At 41.1% G+C, this 24593-nt stretch overlaps 1 protein-coding gene across 12 annotated transcripts in view; it reads left to right on the top strand.

Moving 5' to 3' along the window:
• BBS9 (Bardet-Biedl syndrome 9) overlaps positions 1-24593 on the top strand; it is a 461803-nt gene that overhangs the window by 41638 nt on the left and 395572 nt on the right. For all 12 annotated transcript variants that reach the window (XM_061587171.1, XM_061587183.1, XM_061587182.1 and 9 more), the window contains exons 6-9: positions 2400-2574; positions 4964-5045; positions 6923-7103; positions 16738-16867. In XM_061587171.1, the coding sequence (XP_061443155.1) occupies positions 2400-2574; positions 4964-5045; positions 6923-7103; positions 16738-16867 (568 nt within the window). The remainder of the gene's footprint in view (positions 1-2399; positions 2575-4963; positions 5046-6922; positions 7104-16737; positions 16868-24593) is intronic.

The raw sequence follows: 24593 nt of genomic DNA, 5'->3' as shown, positions 1-24593 counted from the left end.
TGGGCTGCCACCAAAAAAGTCCTATGCCATGTGCTCACCAACCTAACAGATTTCACTGGTGAACACACAAGCATAACCTCAGACGCATATCTTGGATTACAGGCAGGAATAATTTAATAAACTTAAAGACAGAGGGCTGGAGTTTTGGCTTTTGTCACATTTGCTCTCTGTCTTCTGAGCAAAAACTGGTCATTTCTCACCTAGACTACTACAGTCTTTTGTTGGATGTTCCATTGTGTCACTTGGGTAACTTCATCATTATCTAGCACTCTACTGCCGACATCATTCACCTCTATTGCTGCTCTGATCTACCTGGGTCCCTGCCTGTAATCTTTGCTTACCTAGAAATATTATCGTCTGTTATCCAAACGACTCTAACCCTCTTGCTGCCCCTAATGCTTGGAACTGCCTCCCAGATCACCTGCATGATGCTTCCTCATTACTTTTAAATTCCTCATCAAAACTCACCTTTTTCATGAAGCCTTTGCATAAATTCTCAGTTCCCATGCCCTGCTTCAACTAAGTCTATAACTATGCCTAAGTACATGTAAACTGTAGTTGTGATTTTTTTTCACTGTGTCCCCTGGCCTCCACTTGCCTCCCTTTCCCCTGTGTTGGATTTTATGGTAAGCTCATTGCCATGCACATTGATGAAGCTGTAATAATATAATATTGTCTGATTTATTGTGATTGGAAGGAGGAAGACTTACAAATGATTGTATAATTCTGAAGTATAATGTAAATAATAAATAGAAGTAAGGGTACATTTTAAAACAAATGATAGAGACAGATCTGAAAAAAGGAAACTTATTGTGTACATCCGTTTCAAGCATTACAATATTTAGGAGATCTCATTGCTCACTAAAATATAGAACCACTTGAAACTTCTTTCAAATTTTTGAAATAAAATTTAGGGGATTTTTTGGTAAATGCTTGAAGAGGGGGCATAACTTAGTGTAGAGCACAGGCAAGACGTGTGAGAAGGCTTTTTTCTGTTATGATACTTGGAATGTCAAACTCCTTGCGCTGGGCAGTTCATGTGCCTCCTATGCTAGAAAAAAATTGGTAAAGAAATCTATTAATTTTGCATTACTTGGTCATGTTGAGATAAATACTTATCAAAGGATCAGAGCTTGGAAGATTACTTTTAAAAAGTAATAAATTACAGTTACCGTTACATGGCCCAAAAAGTAGTAATTACCGTTACAATTACAATTGCTCTGAAAGTAGCTGATTACTTTACTTTTCCTCCAAAGTAATCGCTACAATTACATTTCAGTTACTTTTAAAAAAAACACCTACAAGGTGCTGGCCTCGGCTACTGCACATCTAAGTAGCCTAAAACAACATTAAAAATAAACACACACATACAGAGGTAGTAGAATAAATATTTTTATTCATAAGATAGCAATGGTGGTCTCTCCGCTGGTAAGGGTGGTGGGGAGGGAGGCTGAGGCCACTGCTCAGATCTTTGCACGTCAAACCAAGTGCAACCCCCTCCACTCAGCCAGCCAGCATAATCTCTCTCACTTAACCACCTCCCAGACCCTCCCCTGCCACCAATTAAGGGACACTCACTCAAGCAAACATTTTCCCCTCAGATGCAAAAAAGTTAAAATACTGCAAATGCAGCACAGTAGCTAGACAGGGTGGTGGAGGCCACTTTGTGTGCCAAGTGCAAACACAGTATTCTCTCTCTCTCTCTCTCTCTCTCTCTCTCTCTCTCTCTCTCTCTCTCTCTCACACACACACACACACACACACACACACACACACACACACACACACACACACACACATTGTCATCTTTCACCTCCACAGTTCTTTATCTCCATTCTGCTGCTGCCTCCTTCTCCTCCTTTATCCATGTTCTTGACCTCCGGATCATTTCCCCCTCCCCTCCATTCTTCACCACCACTATCTGTTTTTTAAAATAATTGTTTTCTTCACTCCACCCCATCTCACTCTCCGCCTCCTCCCTCGTTGCCTCCTACCCATCCACAGAGCATGAGGAAAGAGCGACACTGCACAGAAGCCCAGTTTGAGGCACATGATTTTCATCCACAAATCAGAGGAGCAAAAGACTTCCCCTGCTCCCCCCAAGTAATGCCCAAAAGTAATTCTGGAAACATTACAATTACTCCACAAAAGTAGTAAAATTACTCCTAGTTCTATTACAATCAAAATGTAAAGGAATTACCCACTCGTTACTCAAAAAAGTAATGAATTACAAGTAATTCGTTACTTGTAACTAGTTACTTCCAAGCTCTGCAAAGGATGTACTTGTGATTTTATACTGTGTTCAAGAAATATGCACACACACACTCAATTTTAATAACAGTTCAGGTCCATTTTTCTGCAAAATAGAAGAGCTTATACACTGCTTCCTTTTTATTTAGGTCGAGATTTGATATGTATACAGTCTGTGGATGGAATGCTTATGTTATTTGAACAAGAAAGCTATTCATTTGGCCGTTTTCTACCTGGCTTTCTTCTTCCTGGTCCACTGACATATAGCTCTCGAACAGATTCCTTCATTACTGTATCTTCCTCTCGGCAGGTTGAGAGCTACAAGTATGTAACTTTTTTATTTTGTATCTGTTGCCTTTTACTATTAACTTACATCAAAATGGTCAAGTTTTAGGGAGGATCTATATGAAATTAAAATCACTGTGCTAATGAAACTAATGTCCATATCATTTTTGACAATTGCTAAATCCAACTGCACAGAACACTGTAAAGTGCATTGTTACCTCATTTTCACTCCCCTATCCCGGAATGCCTAAGAGCCATTATACAGATTTCCTACATAAAAACATGGGGTTGGATCCAGACTTATGGCCACTGCCTAACTCAGTGCTGGTGTTGAGGACATTGTCTAGGCTAGTTGACTCCTAATCTCTGTGGTATTAATCCCTTAAATACCTTCCAGCAGAAGGAAAGCAAAGGCAGCCTCTCTGAGCCAGGCTGGATCATGGAGGAGCAAAGGAGGAAGAGGAGGCTTCCTTGCATGGTGTGGTCTGCTGCAGGGCAAGCAGCAGGGACTTGGTGGCAGCAGTGGGGACTCCAGAGCCATGGCAGATATGCCCCCAATGCACTTACAGGCAGAAGTTTGGCATTCCTTCCCCCCCCCGTCACCCCAGTCTTTCTGTTCAGGTTTTGTTTTACTTTAAAAGGGTGAGGCCAAGAGGGAGGAGTGTGTTTTGAGGAGGAAAGCAAGAGGGCAAGGAGCCCCCTTATAGATTTTGCCCATGCCCCCCCCCAGAAACCTGGAGCTGGTACTGACAGGCATCTTACATGCCAGGGAGAAGAGACCACTGGCTTTTATCTGAAAAGTAGTTCTACCTGCATGTAAAGATGTCCTCAAGGCCACACACTAATTTGCTTTTTTCTCCCTACTTATTTGGAGTTATGTAATTTTCCACACACATGCCAGTTTTTGATCAGTGCAGAGAGTACTTTGCGTGGTGCTTTTTTGTGTGTAGGTTTTGTTTTTTTTTGGTCTTGTTATGTGAGGCTTGTCATGAGTGAATTGAGGGCTTCAGAGTGAGTGAGATCCAGAAACTTCTTCCATCAGTTGCTAGGGGGAGCTTGAATTCCCACCTGAGTGCATGTAGCAATACTTTTCAGTTAAATTCAACAGTGTTTTTTTAAAAAAGCAGTAGCAACCCATTGTCCAGTTAAACACATGTGCCTGTTTTGATGCATGTATTTGTTCAAAAGTCTGTCTTGCTTTCTTCTCATATTAATATGTATATCATTATGAAGGATATCCATACTGTCATGAACTTGCCTTCTCCAACCTGGGAAACAGTCTTTAAGGTTTAAGCAATTGCTCAGTATACATGGTCTAACACCAGCTCTGGAAAGTACGCTGCTACCTTTCCTTCTGTCCGACCAGATGTCTGCAAGATTCCAGAGAATCAAAAGCCAAACACAGGATTCTCTGCTTCTTGAGTTTTAGGCTAACAAAATTACCTAGTAGCAGCTAACTAAGCAGTTAGGAACTGGATTCAGTACTAAGGCTTTATCCAATAAGACACACACCAATGATAAATGAGGTGTATTTATTAAAAAGAGTAAAAATAACAGCATTAAAGAAAACCAGGATACAGTTAAAGAAATACAGTTAGAAAATACTAGTGGGAGAGTACCTCTGGGAATTATAAACCAGAATAAAATAATAAAGCTAACTTAGCCTAGCTTTATAATACTATAAGAGCATTAACTCCACAGCAACAAAAAACACAGCACCAAAGATATGACTTCCAAGGTGTAGCAAAGGTATCAGGCAAAAGTCATTAAAACCAAGAAAGAATGAGGGTAGCTTTATACTTAAAAGCATAGCAACTAGGGTGGACTTTATTCACCAATCAAAAGGCATCTGAGCTAGAATCTTCTGGTAACTCGGCATATTGCCTTCCCACAGCTGAAGCAACTTTTCCAATTAGCAAGCCTCAGCCTTGACCTTGAAGCACAGCAGACTTAGGTAATACAGGTGCCTCAGCCCTAAGAGATAATTTAGTTATTATTTGTTTATTTATTTAAAATATTTCTGTCCCGCCCTTCTACCCTGTTATAGGGCACTCAGGGCGGCTTACAAAAATAAAATCAAACGTACATAATAAAATTGTAAACAATAAAATCACAAAAACATTAAAATAAATTAAAATGCATAAAATACAGTTAAAACACATAAAATACTACACGCTCGCTCGCTTGCTCGCTTCCGGTTTGTGAGAATTATTTTCTATCTAGAGGCCAGAGAACTAAGCAGGGAGACCATTCTCTTGACACATACAAAATGCTTTTTTTATTGTTATAGTGAAACTTGCAAATGCAGACAAGAGTAAAAGATTAGAGTCTTGAAAGTATGTTCAAGTTGTTTTTATGCACTCTGATTAAAAAATCCCAAAGCAAAAATATGAAATAATTTTAAGAACTATTTATTTTTTTACAATAGGTACCAAGTACTTGCATTTGCAAAAGATGCTGAAACACAAGAAAATGAACAACAAAAACGTGGGTCTGGAAAAAGACTTGTGGTAAATTTGCTGTTTATTATGGATAATTAGTGGTACTAAATCAGTACTGAAGGTTTTAAAAGATTAGATTCTATTATCAAGAATTTAGCTCTATTAATGAAATTCTGTTGAGACAATCCACAATCCAGCAATGCTGTTTGTGTTTGGTTTTCCTGAAAAGGTGTCCTCCACTTCATGTAAGGGGCCAGGGTGTGTGGGGAGAATCGGGGCCGGCACCAAAGGTCGGGCCCTGGCTGAGAGCCCCTGAAGCCCAGAGGGGCCCCTGAAGGGCCAGCACAAAAGGGTGGCCAGGTCGGGCCCTGGCTGAGAGCCCCGCAGCCCAGAGAGGCCCCTGAAGGGCCCCTTGTTAGTGTGGGAGAGTAGTGCTCCCACAATCTGCGGGAGGGTCCCTGCTGTGGATCGCAGGGAGGGAGCTTCCAGGCCGCCTGCCCGGTTGCTTGTTTCACCTCCCTCTCTCCTGTCTTCTGCTGCTGCGCGTGCAGGGCTACCATCAACCAAGATGGCGGCGGAGGCTTCTCTTAAGGGGCTGATGCCCCACCACCATCTTGGTTGATGGCAGGCATGTGCATGCATGTAGCATACTGTGCATGCGTGTCATCAACCAAGATGGTGGCAGGGGCATCACCCCTTTAGAGAAGCTTCCCCCACCATCTTGGTTGATGGTTGCTTTGCGTGCGCAGCGTGCACAGCAGCAGAAGACAGGAGAGGTAGGTGGAATAGGCAGGAGTCAAACACCCAGGGCAGGCTGGTTCCCAAGGGCCCAGTCATGCCTCGTGCCAGCCCTGGGAAGAACAGCTAAGTTTTTAAAACTAGTTTGTGTTGAAGTACTGGATGCTGTTTTGGGGAAAATAAGCAAAAGCCCCACTTCACATTAACTATACCAGGGGTGTTATATCTTGTTTGATTTGTATCAGGTTAATGCATATTACACAACACTTAATTATTCTCCTTTTGGCATTTATCACCATGGTGGAGAGTTGCCTTTCTTTTATGGAATGTTATTGAGGAAATTTGATAGGAACCAACAAAGCAAAGAGAAATAAAACAATTGAAATCACAAAATGAGCTTATGTCCTGTAATTAACATAAGTAAATTCAGTGTTAACACTGCAGATTCACACCATATATTTAGGCATTTTACAATTATAACCTTCCTGTAGCAAAACTAGGTATGAGGGAGCAATCCAACTGCCGTGCAGCCGGTGGAGGGGGGGCAGTGGAGGAGGAGCTGGTGGAAAGCTCTGCGGGATCTTCCTTCCATTCGGGAGCTGCACACACTAGCCAGCCAGGACGTGCCAGCTCCGACAATCAGGCCTCCCATGGAGTAAGCACTCCCTGTAGGCCTGAATGGGATTTTAAAAAAATTATGCTGCTGGCGTTTTGGCCAGCAGAGTTCAAAGAGGGATCAGGACCTGGGGGAGGGGTCTGAATGCGAGAAGGATCTTGTGTAAGTCCCCCCTGTGTCTCCTCACCCACCATGCCTCCAGAACACCCCATTTGGGGGCCTTCTGCCAGGCCTCCATCAACTGGGCCGGCTGTCCCCAGCAGACACCTAGCGTTGTCAGGAGACTCCTAATGGAGCCACATCTCTGCCGTGGTGGAGGGCTGCTGCCAAGTGGAAGGGTGAGTTGGATTGCCTCCTAAGTTGGTTCCCATTGAAATATCAGAACTAACAGTGCAACCCTAACTGTGCCTACTCAGAAGTAAGTCCTGTTGAATTAAATGGGGCTTACTCCCAGGTAAATTGGGTTAGGATTGCAACCTAAGTGATTGCTAACTTGTCCTTCAACTAATTTGTCTGATCCATCCCCGTGATATGATTAAATCTGCTGATGTCTTCTAAACTATGTTTTACATTGATTTTCTGTTTTCTTAAGGTGGACTGGGTTTTAAATATAGGGGAACAAGCGTTGGATATATGTGTTGTTTCGTTCAATCAACTTGTTTCCAGTGTGTTTGTGCTTGGGGAGAGAAACTTCTTCTGCCTTAAAGATAATGGACAAATTCGATTTGTAAAAAAGCTTGACTGCAGCCCAAGTTGCTTTCTTCCATATTCAGGTTTGTAAACTGAAATGTTAAAATGGAAACTCGGACTTAATACAAGCAGTTTTGAGTTGTGCTAACTGACAAGATTGAATATTCCAACCTAAACTAGATATTTGTAAACATTACTTGCTCATAATGCTATCACAACCACTGAAACTTTTAAGTGCTCACGTTAGCATTCATTAGCAAAATATTAATACTGTTTTTGAACGTAATCGTTAGGATTCAGCTGATATCTCATCAAATGCAATAGGTGACCAAAATGAAATGCTGGAAATATAATCAGGGCTGGCCTTCCCATGCAACAGGGTTAAGTGATTTGCTTCATGTGACACCATGATCAGGGTGATAGATGAAGACTGGAATTGATGTCTGAACTGTGAAAGATGACTGTTCGGTGTGTTGGCTCTAGTCAGCAGCTGTCCAAAATTGTTGGTGACTGGAAACACCACAAGTGCAGAATGTGGTAGCATCTCTCTAAGTTGACCTGGGTTTTTGTGACCACATTACACCAGTGTCTGCACTGCTCCTATCCCAATTTTTAAAATGATTCAAGAGCGTCCTCTTGATTTTCACATGTGCATGCCAAGATACTACAGGCACACAAAGATACGTTTTCAGTAGTGCCCTCTGGGATGTGAGAATCCTTTCCGCAGGAGGATTGCCAAACCCTGATTCTAAGCATCTTTGAGAAGCTGAAGGACAGGGATGGGGAATCTCCGCCACGGGCCAATCTTGGCCCACCAGGCTTCCCTTTTTGGTCACAAAGCTGCTTTGGGCAAGCTGTGCCCATCCTCCCTAAACATACCATCATACACGCATGGCCCAAAGGTTGCAGCTTAATCCCTACACATTGCATTATACACACATGGCCCAAAGGGTGGAGCTTAGTAAAACTCCACTTGTGCAGCTTCCAAAACACCCAACAACCAGCTAGCTGTTTGGAGCCTTTGAAGCATTGCACAACATAGAATTGCTCTCCCTGTGTAACAGCTGATGCAAAGGGAGGGTGATCCTGCTTGGTCTGGGTAAATGTAAGAGCTATCTCATGCACCTGAACTCAGTACTAAGCAAGATTGCCCTCCTCCTGCTAATGTGAATAGAGGGTGATCCTGCTTGGTCCGGGTGTGCAAGACCAAGCCGTCCTTTGCGAGCAAGAGAAGCAACGTGGAGAAGTCCCACTTGTTGAGGTTGCTTACAAACTGCAGCCTTGTTTCACTTATCCCTGTCAAGTGGCCGTGAGGGATGAAACAAGCACCTAGCCAGCCCTATGATCAGAGCTTCCCAAAGCGCCAAATGTGGGCCTGACAACTTCTCTTGTGGTGTGGTTCCCAAGGGCCCTTAGCAACCCCACACAAGGGGTTTTGACAGGTGGTCATGACAATCCACATGTCAGTCATGCAACGTCATAATGACGTCGTATGATTTACAGGAGGACAGCTTTGCCCATCTGCCTAATTTGGCTCACAAGGCTGATCCTGATAAGGATCTGCTTGTGGATCCAAAAAGGTTTCCCACCCCTGTTGTAGGACTTATTTATTTAAGCTAGTTTTTGGTGAGAGATACTGATTTTTATTATGATATTTCATCTTGTTGTTCATTCATTCATTGGCGATCACTCGTGGCCGAGTAAGATTGTCTTCCAAGATAAGGTCTTTAACAGTGGGTCCGTAAGTAACTGTGGAGGCCAATTCTGGATCCACACAGCCTCCCACTGTGAGGACATAAGTTTCCAGATGGAAGATGGTCACGATGAGGATTTGTTTGACGTGCCTTCCACTTAGCTCATTTGTCCCGTTCGCTCTGTATTCGTGCTTCTTCAAAGTCCACAGCACCTTTGATAATAGCCAACCTCCATTTGGGACATTCATGGGCCAAGACTTCCCAGTTGTCGATGTTCATGTTACATTTTTTTAGATTCGCTTTAAGAACATCTTTAAACCTCTTTTGCTGTCCACCGATGTTCCATTTTCCATCCTTAAGTTGGGAGTAAAGTACCTGGTTTGGAAGACGGTGATTAGGCATTCGAACAACATGGCCGGTCCAGCAAAGTTGATGTTGAAGGATCATTGTTTCAACACTGGTAGTCTTTGCTTCTTCCAAAACACTAACATTAGTCCATCTGTCTTCCCAAATAATTTGCAGAATTTTCCAGAGGCAGCGTTGGTTTCACAGGCATACAGTAAGGTTGGTAGTACAATGGCTTTGTAAATAAGCATTTTGGTCTCCCTGCAAATATCCCAATCCTCTAACACTCTACGCTTCATTTGGGAGAGTGCGGCACTCGCAGAGCTCAGACGATGTTGAATTTCAGCATCGATGTCAGGTTTTACAGAGAGATGGCTGCCGAGACAGGGGAAGTGATCATCGTTCCCCAACATCACACCATTAAACTGGATTGGTGGTGCTACAGAGGGACTAGTTCGCACCTGTTAATGAAGCACTTTGGTTTTTTTAATATTAAGTGAGAGCCCAAGCTTTCCATATGCTTCTGCAAAGACATTTAGGATAGTTTGAAGATCTTTCTCTGAATGTGCAGAGACTACATTATCATCGCCATATTGAAGTTCTACGACAAAGGTTGACATTACCTTGCTTTTTGCTTTCAGCCTACTGGGATTAAAAAAGCTTTCTATCGGTTCGATATATGATTTCCACACCAGCAGGAAGTTTCCCCCTCAATAAGGTGTAGAATCATAGCAATGAAGATAGCAAATCAGGTTGGAGCAATGACGCATCCCTGTTTTACACCTGATCCGACTGAATGGATCACTCTGAAAGCCATTGTTGTCCAAAATTGTTGCTGTCATGTTGTCAGGAAGGAGTCGCAAAATATTCAGAAATTTATCAGGGCATCCAGTTTTCAGAAGGATGGTCCAGAGAGCGGTTCGATTCACAGTATCAAAGGCCTTAGTCAGATCAATAAACGCCATATATAAAGGTAAATTCTGCTCCCGGCATTTTTCTTGAAGCTGTTGTGCAGTGAAGATCAGGTCCACTGTCCCCCTGGAAGGGTGGAAACCATTTTGAGGTTCAGGGAGGACATCCTCTGAGATCGGCAGGAGACTATTTGCGAGGATCCTTGCAAAGATTTTACCTGTGGTAGCAAGAAGATAAATACCTTGATAGTTCATGCAATCTGTTCTATCACCCTTCTTTAAAAGGGTGATAATTATGGCATCCCTAAAGTCTTCTGGGATCTCATCCCTCATCCAGATTTTTTCGATGAGTTTATGAAGTTGTTGTGTAAATTCAGGCCCACCTTCTTTAAAGACTTCAGCAGGAATCCCATCAAGTCCACTAGCTTTGTTGTTCTTCATTTGATTGATGGCTTTACTGACTTCATCCAAATTAGGGGATACTGCAAGCTCGTCTCTAGTTTGTTGTTGTGGAATTTGCAAGAAGACCTCATCAGCCACAATAGAGTTACGATTAAGGAGGTCGTGGTAATGCTCTTTCCAGCGCAGTGCAATAGACTCTTTATCCTAAAGAAGTTTGCTACCATCCATTGAACGTAAGGGATTTGTACCGTAATTTGTTGGTCCATAGATGGCCTTTGTGGCATTAAAAAAAGCCCAGTGCATTGCGAGCATCTGCAAAGTGCTGGATTTCTTGAGCTTTCTTTATCCACCAGGCGTTCTTAAGTTCTCTAGTTCTTCTTTGGACCTCAGCCTTTGCACTGGCATAGATGCTTTTCTTAGCAGCACAGTTAATGTCTTTCTGCCATATCTGGAAGGCTTCCTTTTCTTGTCGATGATATGTTCAATCTCACTATCATTCTCATCAAAACAATCCTGATGTTTCTTAGTTTGGTATCCAATAGTTTGTTCACATGCTGCAATAATGGATGTCTTCAGTTTAATCCAGTGTTTCTCGACATTTTCAGGGAGTTCCGTAGGTAGATGTTTCTTGTAGAGTTGTTTGAAAGCAGGCTCGCTTAATAGGATCTTGAAGGGCGTGGATGTTCATTTTACACCTTGGTTCTCTTCCTTGGAGCCTACGTTGAGGAACAATATGAATGGCCATAGTGGATCGAATTAATTGGTGATCTGTCCAGCAGTCATCAGCACTCATCATGGCCCTAGTGAGGAGTACATCACGACGATCTCTGGCACGGACAATTACATAATCCAGGAGATGCCAGTGTTTTGACCAAGGTTGCTTCCATGATGTTTTAAATTTATTTTTCTGATGAAAGAGTGTGTTTGTAATAACAAGATTATGCTCTGCATATTTAGTCAGAAGTAGAATGCCATTTAGGTTGCTATTGCCAACTCCTCCTTTCCCAATGGTTTCTGTCCATAAATCGAAATTACACCCAACTCTTGCATTGAAATCACCCAAGAGGATTATTATTAATTAATTAATTAATTAATTAATTAATTTGTATCCCACCCTTCCTCCCAGCAGGAGCCCAGGGCGGCAAACAAGGCACTAAAAACACTTTAAAACATCATAAAAACAAATCTTAAAATACATTAAGACAAAACAGCGTTAAAAACATTTTTAAAAGGGTTAAACACATTATTAAAAAACATATTAAGCAATTCTGACACAGACACAGACTGGGATAGCTCTCAACTTAAAAGGCTTGTTGAAAAAGAAATCTTCAAAAGGCGCCGAACAGATAGCAGAGATGGCTTTTAATTTTATCCTCCTTAGGTATCTCTGATAAGGTGGTGGCCATCTGGTTATAAAAATTTTCCTTGATGTCTTCAGCAGCATCTAATATTGGTGCATAAGCACTTACAATAGTTGCCTCCTGGTTTTTGGCGAGATTTAACCAGAGAGTTGAGAATCATTCATTAATGCCAATAGGAACTTCTGACAAGAGCTTCACAAGATTATTGTTAATAGCAAACCCTGCTGCATGTATTTGTCGTTCTTGTTCAGGCAGTCCTTTCCAGAAGAAGGTATAATCTCCTTTTTCTTCCTTTAGTTGTCCTTCTCCTCTTTGAGTTTCTTGGAGTGCTGCTATGTCAATATTAAAACGTCTCACCTCCCTCGCAATGATGGCAGTCCTGCGTTCAGGACAATCACTATCTGTATTGTCCAGCAATGTCCGTATATTCCATGTTCCAAAATTCAGTTGTCTTTTGTGACCGCTAAGTGGTGACTCCACTGGACGCAGTAATCCAGTCAGGGAGAGAGATGAGGCAGACTATGTTTAGGGCACTTTTTCTAGCCCCCTGCCCATACGGGGTGAACAGAGTGGATCCTGAATAGGACTGCTCAGTCATGGATATAACTGACGAACTACTCAACTGCCTCAGTCCTTGAGCCAGGATGACTGAGTCTGTATCCACTGCCCATGTGCTGGTCCATGACTAGGGACTTCTGGATTTCACAGTCCTGCCCCTGTCGCCTTGCGCCAGTCGCCATGGGGCTTTTGGTTTGGTTTGGTTTGCTTGGAAGACGCCTGTGTGTGAATTTGTTTTATGTGGGGAGATCAGCGCACAACAATCAACACACAATCTTGACAGAAAAAGGCTTTGATCCAATGGCATGGATACCACGATGATTGGAAGCCTTTTATCTGCTGCAGCCTTCATCTGCCTTCACAGCCATTGTAACATACACATGGTTATCCTCCGCCTGTTCTGCCATTGAGGACTTTCTTGGATCATTCTTTGTCTGGTTCCTCTCCCTTGACCTTACTGCCATGGGTGACCCTGCTGGGCGTACATGACTCCCGACGGCATCGCTCACAGGGTTCATTGGAACATGCCAGATATTCTTAATTGTTTTTAAATATGTTTTATTTATTTTTAACTGTATTGTTCTACTGCTTTGTTTGTCATCCTGGGCTTCTTTGGGATAGAAATGTAATAAATAAATACTATTTTAGGCTGCTAATAATAAAAAAAAAGTCTCTTTCTAGCTTTGATATAATCTAGGTTGTTTCCATAATGTTCTCACAAAATTCACTGTGTTTGCGCAAAATCATGTCTCTTGAGATGTCTGTATACTTTTTTTACTTCTAATTACTTGAAAGTGGAATTGAAATTGAAATTGGTGTGTAAGTATGATGTATATATTCATTAATAGGCAAAAAATCTGGAGGTTTAAGAACATACCTACAGCCAACAGATGCGTCTGTCAAGCTTTAAAAAGCAGGGAAATTAGGCAGCTATAGTGAATGCACAAGGGAAGCAGGAGACCTGACCTCTCTGAGATATTGTACTGCCCTACAAATGTGTAAAAATGCAAACACAATTTCACAGTCCAATCCACTTGCTGTGTAGCTTGGAAGAATTTGGTAACGTGCCTCTGAGCATATGGTGAGTGGTGGCAACAACTCATCTGGAAAGATGGAGAATTACATTTTTGTATGTGGTGTTCTTACTTTGCTTCTTTCCTGTGTTACTACTGTTTCTACAGAGAATCTCACCTAGAAAATTATATTTGTCTCATTAGCCATGCTAGAAATCTGTGTCAAATTTATTTTTCTTATTTTCAAAGCCTTTTTATTGGTCAATGTCATATGATGATGAAGACAGCCAATGTTTCAAACTGGAGGTTATGTTCTACTTCTATTTTGGGTGCATTAACAGTTGAATCTGAATCTGATGAAGGGACAATGAAGAGTGGGCTTAGTTTGGGGGAAATGGCCTTGAGGTCCACATCAGCAAGCCCGGAGTGAAGAGATATGCTATCAAGGTCGTGTTCCATATCCAGCCATACCAGGGGCGTGATGACAACACAGTGCACAACAACGTGGAGTACATCTTGGGCAAGTGGGTGCTCCATGACCAAGAAGTCCAAATGCCAAGTCAACTTCACCCACTTTGGAATGTGGCAACAAACTCTTTGTGGAGGGTCAAAAGGATAGGACAGACGCTTGTGAGGCTTGCATAGAACAAAAATGACACTTTTTTCTTAAGAATGTTATTTGTTATTTAGTTTAATTTTTGTAAATTGTATTGCTTTTGTTGATGTATGTTTATACTTGTGTTTATTTTTCTTTGTAAGCCGCCTTGAGGGCCTTTGGCCAAAAGGCGATGTATAAATAAATTTAATAATAATAATAATAATCTGCAGCTTGATGTAAAATCAGACTGATTACAATATGTTACTACTTAAGCAGGCTATGATCTGGTAGGCTATGATCTGAAGGCACATGAGGCCAGCAGTCTGCTGAAGCTAAGCAGGATCAGGTCTGGTCAGTGCCTAGATAGGAGACCATCTGGGGAACCATATGTAAGCTGCCTTGGGTTTCTACCATGAAAAGAAAGGTGGGGTACAAATGTAATAAATAAATAAATAAATAAATAATAATGACTCTGTTGGAAAAAACAAAATTGGCCTGCCCAAGATGCATGTTTTTGCAAGAATATATTTCACTTCCCACGGTTTCATCTTATGCAAACTGAGACACTCCTAATATGCATTGGAATCTATTCTGCAGAATAATCAGTACTATTATTCCACAATTGTTTTTGGAGTTTTCTTTTAGTGTTGCAAAGTGTTGCTGTACTTCACATATTCCCAGAAACAGAAGCAAAAGAAAATGATATACTACTTCAGTAAAATTGCAAAGTAAATCAAATATATTTCTATCTGAACTCTTATCAGCTGTCTTAATATTGCTTCCTCGCTGCTAAAACAAGATCAGGACAGCACATTTCTTGTTTATGTTATTTGGGCTGATTCAGGTGTTGCCACCACAAATCATATCCTGAGAAGGACATGTTACCAAATTCTTCCAAGCTACACAGGAAGTGGATTGGACTGTGAAATACCAAGCCAAACTGTGTTTGCATTTTGACAAATTTGTATGACAGTACAATATCTTAGAGAGGAGGTCAGGTCTCTTGCTCCCCTGGGGCACTCACTCTAGCTGCCCAATATCTCTGCTTTTTAAAGTTTGATAGAAATATCTGTTGGTTATAGTTACATTCTTAAACTGCAAGGTTTTTTGCCTCTTAGTGAATTTATCTGCTTTTTAATCTGGGAGGTAAGACATGGGATCCTGTGCAAGTTCGCTGAGAATGGGTTGATCATTTGCATGCTTGTTGAGTTCAGTGGGATTTACTTCCCTGCAATCATGCTTAGGTTAGGTGAAACTAACCACAGGGGATGGGGAGGGGAGGAAGGTTAGAGGAGAGGAGGGGGAGGGGAGGAGGAAGGCAGGTTTGATAATTCTCATGCTTATTGAGTTCAGCAGGATTTACTCCCGTGCCATCATGCTTAAGACAGGTAAAACTGACCATGGGGGGGAGGAGGAGGAGAAGAGGGAGGGATGGCTGGAGTGGACCAGAGGGAGAAAGAAGGGAGGGGGAAAGGCAGGTCTGATAATTTGCATACTTATTAAGTTCAGTGGGATTTATTTCCTTGCACTCATGCTTAAGATAGATAAAACTGACTATGGGGGGAGGAGGGAGAGGGCGAGGGGAGGGGGAGGGGAAGGAGGAGGAGGGGAAGGAGGGTATTGGAAGGGGATAGAGGAGGGGGCAAGAGGAAGGGGGTAGGAGAGGAGGGGAGGGCAGGTTTTATAATTTTCCTGCTTTTTGAGGTCAGTGGGATTTACTCCTGTGCAATCATGCTTCAGATAGGTGAAACTGACCTGGGCGAGGGGCAGGGAGAGGAGGAGGAGGGCAAGGAGGGGAGGAGGGAGGGGGAGGGGAGGAGATTAGGTGGATGGACACTGGGCAGAGGGAAGACCCCTTTCCTTTACAAAAGGAAAACATTGTAAACAGTATCATTCTGTTTCAGCTTTCCCCCCACCTTTTTATTTTACAGCTGGCCCATGTAGTCTCCCACCCAAATTTAACTAAAGCTGTCATTGACACATCCATACCAGGCCTTTATTCCACATTAAACAGTCATGGCTTCCCCCAAAGAATCCTGGGAAGTGTAGTTAGTGAAGGGTGCTGAGAGCCGCTAGGAGATGCCCTGTTCCCTTCACAGAGCTTCAGTCAGAGTGGCTGACTGTTAACCAGTCTGGCCACTGGAGCTCTCTCAGGGGAATAGGAGTCTCCTCTCAGAACCCTTCACAAACTACACTTCCCAGGATTCTTTAGGGGAAGCCATGACTGTATAAAGTGAAATAAAAGTCTGGTGTGGGTGTGGCCCCCTAACAGCTGTGAATCTGGCTTTTAGAACACTGACAGTTGGTTCTTAGCGAGCATGCCAGGGCTTATCATTGACTTCAATGCTAAATTTCTTAATTAAAAATCAGCTAGGCATTTTTAAACTTAAACTGCAGAAGGTGAAGGTGAGTAATAGGATTACAGGCACTCTGTGAAGATGACTGATTTTTAATTAATTTCAACAAATTATGATAATTGTTACAGAAAAAAGTCCAAAAAGGATCTGATTTCTCTCTCTTTTTACACCTGGAACCCTTGATTCTCTTTGACTGTTTTGTATATCACTATGGAAATTTAGAGGGCTGTTAAGCAAGCATTTCTGAGTTCAGGACTATATGTTTTGTAACTTTTGTTTTAAAATGATCTCATGGGAAGCATCAGAATAGCATGGGGGTATTTTCAATTTAACATTGCAGAATGTGAAAAATCCATGCTGGCTGTAGTATATAGCCACTCTCATGGCTGTATAATTAACATGCCTCATAAAATGGGAGTAATAGTGTAAACTTAAGGCAATTTGAATTAAAAATTGCTTCTTTGCATATATATTATAGTGTCTGGACCCGTAGTTAACACTCTGATTGGAAACCATAATAGCATCCTACATGTTTATCAAGATGTGACTCTAAAGTGGGCAACTCAGCTTCCCCATATTCCTGTGGCAGTAAGAGTGGGAAAACTACTGTAAGTACTTCTGGCATAATTTAAGTGTAAATTATTTTTGCTGTGTTTTTCTAACATTCACTTTTACTGATTTTAAATTTGTCCTTGACTGGCTGTATGCAACAGTATAGCTTTTGGATTTCTGTAAAAATATGTTTTCATGTTAAATATATTTACACTTTAAAATAAAGCACAAAGGCAGAGCCAAAATGTTGAGAGTTGTATATAAAGAGAAAAGTAAAAATGAATCTCTCAAACATGCATTGGCCATGATTCTAACATAGAGGTGGTATAGGCAGAGATTCTGACAAGAGGATGAGGATGACAAATTTTGAAGACCTTTGTCAGCTCTTCTTTAGACTTCTGTTCAATTGTCATCAGTTTAGCATACCTCAGATGTCACAATCCACCTCCTTCCTCTCCCCCTAACTTCGTTGCTTTGTCATTGCATTGTAAAATTGAAAATTTGCAATAAAAATCTGGAAAACAGAATGGAAGTAAGCAATGGAGTCATATCCTGTCTCTCACCATTCCTCTCCAAAGTGAATCCCTTCTTAACTGCAGTTGAAGAATATGTCAGTGCCAACATTAGCACAGCCAACCAAGGTTCACTGGGTTCTATTTGGGAAAAGGAAATATAAAAGAAATTTCTATTCTGGTACAGTATATTGTTTAATTCTCCACTCCTTGGTTTGTAAGAGAGTAGGGGAGCATGCATGGTATGAATGTTTTATCTAGGAGCTGTTTGTATATTGTTGCTTACTTGTGTGTTAGTATTTGTCCAGGTTTGTCAGGTCTTGTGATACAGAAATGGGAGTATTGTTGATTGAGGATGCGAGATTGAATTATGGGAGTGCTTGCAGAGTGTAGAGAGTGTGATGCGAGGGTGTGCTAAAATAGTAAGTTTGAAAATTGGTGTAGAGTGTTTGATGTGACTGCATGGTTCACGTAAGGGTGATCTTCAGTGAAACTGAATGGTATATATATTTTAGCTGTTAGGTTTATTGCTGTATAGAGGGATTGGATTGATTCTTTAATGGTATGATTTATTTTAGTGCTTGATTTATGGAGGTTGGGAAGAATAAGCTGCTTTTCTTTGGCCTAATTATCTATCATGTTATTTTAAAAAGTGAAATTTATACTTTATTATCATACTTACTTTTATATATACTTTTGTAAGTATAATATATACTTTTTATATATACTTTTATTTTCACTTGTAATATTTTGCTTCCTGATATTTAGAAGATGTTGTTTATTATGAATTTCCCTTGAATTTTTGTAGCTGATTTTTAATGTTTATTTTGATGTTAAGAACATAAGAACATAAGAAGAGCCTGCTGGATCAGGCCAGTGGCCCATCTAGTCCAGCATCCTGTTCTCACAGTGGCCAACCAGGTGCCTGGGGGAAGCCCGCAAGCAGGACCCGAGTGCAAGAACACTCTCCCCTCCTGAGGCTTCCGGCAACTGGTTTTCAGAAGCATGCTGCCTCTGACTAGGGTGGCAGAGCACAGCCATCATGGCTAGTAGCCATTGATAGCCCTGTCCTCCATGAATTTGTCTAATCTTCTTTTAAAGCCATCCAAGCTGGTGGCCATTACTGCATCTTGTGGGAGCAAATTCCATAGTTTAACAATGCGCTGAGTAAAGAAGTACTTCCTTTTGTCTGTCCTGAATCTTCCAACATTCAGCTTCTTTGAATGTCCACGAGTTCTAGTATTATGAGAGAGGGAGAAGAACTTTTCTCTATCCACTTTCTCAATGCCATGCATCATTTTATACACTTCTATCATGTCTCCTCTGGCCCGCCTTTTCTCTAAACTAAAAAGCCCCAAATGCTGCAACCTTTCCTCGTAAGGGAGTCGCTCCATCCCCTTGATCATTCTGGTTGCCCTCTTCTGAACCTTTTCCAACTCTATAATATCCTTTTTGAGATGAGGCGACCAGAACTGTACACAGTATTCCAAATGCGGCCGCACCATAGATTTATACAACGGCATTATGATATCGGCTGTTTTATTTTCAGTACCTTTCCTAATTATCGCTAGCATGGAATTTGCCTTTTTCACAGCTGCCGCACACTGGGTCGACATTTTCATCGTGCTGTCCACTACAACCCCGAGGTCTCTCTCCTGGTCGGTCACCGCCAGTTCAGACCCCATGAGCGTATATGTGAAATTAAGATTTTTTGCTCCAATATGCATAATTTTACACTTGTTTATATTGAATTGCATTTGCCATTTTTCCGCCCATTCACTCAGTTTGGAGAGGTCTTTTTGGAGCTCTTCGCAATCCCTTTTTGTTTTAACAACCCTGAACAATTTCGTGTCGTCAGCAAACTTGGCCACTTCACTGCTCACTCCTAATTCTAGGTCATTAATGAACAAGTTGAAAAGTACAGGTCCCAATACCGATCCTTGAGGGACTCCACTTTCTACAGCCCTCCATTGGGAGAACTGTCCGTTTATTCCTACTCTCTGCTTTCTGCTTCTTAACCAATTCCTTATCCACAAGAGGACCTCTCCTCTTATTCCATGACTGCTAAGCTTCCTCAGAAGCCTTTGGTGAGGTACCTTGTCAAACGCTTTTTGAAAGTCTAAGTACACTATGTCCACTGGATCACCTCTATCTATATGCTTGTTGACACTCTCAAAGAATTCTAATAGGTTACTGAGACAGGACTTTCCCTTGCAGAAGCCATGCTGGCTCTGCTTCAGCAAGGCTTGTTCTTCTATGTGCTTGGTTAATCTAGCTTTAATAATACTTTCTACCAGTTTTCCAGGGACAGAAGTTAAGCTAACTGGCCTGTAATTTCCGGGATCCCCTCTGGATCCCTTTTTGAAGATTGGTGTTACATTTGCCACTTTCCAGTCCTCAGGAACGGAGGAGGACCCGAGGGACAAGTTACATATTTGAGTTAGCAGATCAGCAATTTCACCTTTGAGTTCTTTGAGAACTCTCGGGTGGATGCCATCCGGGCCCGGTGATTTGTCAGTTTTTATATTGTCCATTAAGCTTAGAACTTCCTCTCTCGTTACCACTATTTGTCTTAGTTCCTCAGAATCCCTTCCTGCAAATGTTAGTTCAGGTTCAGGGATCTGCCCTATATCTTCCACTGTGAAGACAGATGCAAAGAATTCATTTAGCTTCTCTGCAATCTCCTTATCGTTCTTTAGTACACCTTTGACTCCCTTATCATCCAAGGGTCCAATTGTCTCCCTAGATGGTCTCCTGCTTTGAATGTATTTATAGAATTTTTTGTTGTTGGTTTTTATGTTCTTAGCAATGTGCTCCTCAAATTCTTTTTTAGCTTCCCTTATTGTCTTCTTGCATTTCTTTTGCCAGAGTTTGTGTTCTTTTTTATTTTCTTCATTCGGACAAGACTTCCATTTTCTGAAGGAAGACTTTTTGCCTCTAAGAGCTTCCTTGACTTTGCTCGTTAACCATGCTGGCATCTTCTTGGCCCTGGCGGTACCTTTTCTGATCTGCGGTATGCACTCCAGTTGAGCTTCTAATATAGTGTTTTTAAACAACTTCCAAGCATTTTCGAGTGATGTGACCCTCTGGACTTTGTTTTTCAGCTTTCTTTTTACCAATCCCCTCATTTTTGTGAAGTTTCCTCTTTTGAAGTCAAATGTGACCATGTTGGATTTTCTTGGCAATTGGCCAGTTACATGTATGTTTAATTTAATAGCACTGTGGTCACTGCTCCCAATCGGTTCAACAACACTTACATCTCGCACCAGGTCCCGGTCCCCACTGAGGATTAAGTCCAGGGTTGCCGTCCCTCTGGTCGGTTCCATGACCAACTGGTCTAGGGAATAGTCATTTAGAATATCTAGAAACTTTGCTTCTTTGTCATGACTGGAACACATATGCAGCCAGTCTATGTCCGGGTAGTTGAAGTCACCCATTACTACCACATTTCCTAGTTTGGATGCTTCCTCAATTTCATATCTCATCTCAAGGTCTCCCTGAGCATTTTGATCAGGGGGACGATAGATCGTTCCCAGTATTAAGTCCCTCCTGGGGCACGGTATCACCACCCACAATGATTCTGTGGAGGAGTCTGCCTCTTTTGGGGTTTCGAGCTTGCTGGATTCAATGCCTTCTTTCACGTATAGAGCGACTCCGCCACCAATACGTCCTTCCCTGTCCTTCCGATATAGTTTATATCCAGGGATAACCGTATCCCACTGGTTTTCTCCATTCCACCAGGTCTCGGTTATGCTCACTATATCAATGCTCTTCTCTAAGACCAAGCACTCCAGTTCTCCCATCTTGGTTCGCAGGCTCCTAGCATTAGCGTACAGGCACTTGTAAGCAGTGTCTCTCTTCAAGTGTCTTTGGCACTTGTGGTTAGGCCTGTGGTAATTTTGCTCTTCTGAATTTATATCCTGTGCCCCTGCTCTCACAATGCCTACTTCTAGGCCTACCCCTTTTAAAATTTCATCATTTCTTTGGTTTTTATCCCAGGGGGGAGGTTTATTCCGAACTGGACCTTTCTCAGCTCCTGTCGGGTTTCCCCCCTCAGTCAGTTTAAAAGCTGCTCTGCTACCTTTTTAATTTTAAGTGCCAGCAGTCTGGTTCCATTCTGGTTCAAGTGGAGCCCGTCCCTTTTGTACAGGCCCGGCTTGTCCCAAAATGTTCCCCAGTGCCTAACAAACGTTAAAGAATATGTTCTATTTAGTTGTTTTATTGAATGTAGAAATTCTCTGTTATTTTTGTTGTTTGCTTAAAATCTTTTTGTTTTTTCTGAAAATTTTGAAAAACTGAAATAAATGAAGAAAAATGGGTTATGGAATGTTTTATTTTAGCATGATGAATAAAATGTTTAAGACAGTGTTCATATATTTACTTCTCCAAATGATTTCTAAAAGTATGTGTAGCATCAGATTATTACAATTTCTGTGCACCAAGGACAAGCAAGCACTAGGTTGCAAACTGAGACTACCACTCTCAAATACAAGAGCAAGATGCATTTCTGCCCCTAGGGGGCACAGCCATTGTTGCACGAGAAGGAAAAAGATTTCACTTTCTTTTTTGCTTGTGGGTGCATGTGCTTCATTCTGTCCTTTTGACTAGGCGTCAAAGGACTGGAAGAAAGTACAGAGCAACACATAGGAGCTGAAGGTGTACTTAATTGAAAGCTTAAATTTATCTGATTTCAGAAAACAACCATATTTTAACTGCATTAGCTAATCTTCATAATCCTTATGTAAATCATATTTAAATTCCTACTAATCTGATGCTTTATTGCCCCCCCAACCATAGCTTAGTGTTTACTTGTAAGCTAGCCACTAAACTATTTTTCTCTCCCCCCGGAAAATGGTGAGGCCAACATCTAGCATATGGAGGCATTTCCACACTACAAGTTTTTCTGAGAGAAAAAAAGTGATTTACAGATACTGTCAAATGAAATATGCATTTCCAAATGCTACTAGGATGACAAAACACTTTCTTGTATATAACAAGTGTTCTGTAGATATTAACAAATCCTTCATGGATCTGTGTGAGGAGGGCCATAACGATGAAAGTATATGTAGCTTTCTCCAATGTTCTCATTCAAGAAGTCCTCTTTCTGCTCCATCTGTAACATCAGCATCATCACAAAGTGTTGTTCCTTCAGCAGCATCTTCAAGTAAACAAATATTGAAAACTGCATCCGAAAAAACCTCAATGGCTTCATTTGTAGACAAGATTGACACCTGAAGATCAGGAAAAAATTGGCCAAGCTCTTGCAAGAGCAATATATTCTTCTGGAACCCCATTGTCAATAGCTGAAAATACATACTGGCAGGAAGCTTTTAAATTACCAAGACCATCATACCATTTGCCCAGCAGACATTCTTTGAGCAAGCCTCTTTTAGAGTCAGAATATGAATGCATAATGGAATCTGTGCAAGGAAAACAACAACGAAGCACTGTGTCTTGCAGTACTTACAGATGGATGGACAAATATGAGAGGAGAAGGAATTATAAATTTTGTGATAACACCTCAACCACTTTTTCACAGAAGCATTGAAACAGGAGAGAACAGACATACTGCAGAGTATATCAGTTGTAAAATATGTAAATTGGGCGTGGTACAGTATTTGCTTTGCTGACTGACAATGCAAGTAATATGAAAGCAGAATGGGAGATCATAATGGATAAGTATCCACATATTACTGCAGTAGGATGTGCATCTCATGATCTAAACTTGCTTCTTAATGATATGAAACTGGACACTCTTCAAAGGATCTGTAGAAGAGCAAAAGAAGTTATAAAACATGTAAAAGCTACTCATATTGTAGCTGCAGTTTTCAAGAAGAAACAAGAAGGAAAAAAATGCAATGAATAAAATAGTGACACTGAAGCTCTGTAGTAAAACTCGGTGGTGTGGTGATCTCCTTTGAAAGTTTACTAAAAAGCAAATAAACTCTTCAAGAAACAGTAATAGTTGAGGCTCTTAAAGTACCCAGAGTGTAAGGAACACTGTACTTGATGAAGATGTCTTCTGGGTTCAGCTGCAGGCTTTCTTGAAGATTCCAAATCCAATTTCTTCAGCAATCACTGCATCTGAATCAGACAGTGCACTTTTATCAGAAATTCCTTACCAAATGGCAAAGGTAAAAACTGTTTCTGAGAATCTCAGTCTGTCTCCACTTACAACTACAGAAGAAAGTAAAGTGAAATATTTTATTTAAAAAAGGGAAGAATTTTGTTGCCATGCAATTCATGCTGTTGTAAATCTGTTGGATCCAAGATTCAAAGGCAGAAATATAAGTGATGATAGCACTGCTACTGCATTTGACTGGATTACAAAACAAGCATCACACTTAGGACTTGATGTTGGAAATTTACTTTCAAATGTAGCAGAATCTAGAACATCTTCAGGGATTTGGTCCAGGAATGCAGTCTGGGATTCTGCCAAACATATCCCTCCTGCAATGTGGTGGCAAGGTCTTTGTACAACACAGCCTCTGACTCCTCTTGCTTCTCACCTTCTTCAGATTCCTCCATCTTCTGCAGCATGTGAAAGAAACTGGTCTGTGTTTGGAAACACACCAAATCAAGAAATAAATTGACATGTGAAAGGGTAGAGAAGCTTGTTTCAATCCGGGCAAACCTTCAGTTTTTAGAAGTCCATGATAACTATGATGGTGACAAACCGAAACTTCAGCAGAGACTGAAACTGCTAGTGAGAGCTATAGTTCAGAAAATGAGTCTGATTAAATTTCATGCATATTCATTGGATCTTGGTCTCCCCTTTTTCTCAGTTGTTTTTATGGAAATGGGTGCTTTATGTCTGCTTGACACTGTGGAGGACTAGCAGAGACATAAATAATTTTCTTTGTTTTTAATGTTGATGGATTCTTTAAAAAAAAAAAAAAAATATATATATATATATATATATATATATATATTGGCCTGCTCCTCATAAACTGGCAAAACCAAACAGGTTCCTTACAGTTCAGGAGCTTGTAGCTCCATTTGTTACAAAAAAATTAAAAATAAAAAAATAAATAAAAAAAATTCAATTTGTAATAATTGTTTGAATAAAATGTACTTTTAATATACCAAATGTGATAATTTTATGCCAAACCAACTTTTATGTTCCTTGAAGCAGCACAGTGACTTTCAATCTGTAAAAAGTACTAATATTGCATTTTTTTTCAATTTTTCCAAAAATTTCCTTTCTTTTCTAAAAAAAAAAACAGGAAAAAAACCAGTATTTTCCCCATGGCTTCAAAATTTTCAGAAT

Source organism: Rhineura floridana, chromosome 10 (assembly GCF_030035675.1).
Source record: "Rhineura floridana isolate rRhiFlo1 chromosome 10, rRhiFlo1.hap2, whole genome shotgun sequence".
Classification (NCBI taxonomy): Eukaryota; Metazoa; Chordata; class Lepidosauria; order Squamata; family Rhineuridae; genus Rhineura; species Rhineura floridana.
This window is presented reverse-complemented; position numbering and strand designations above follow the sequence as displayed.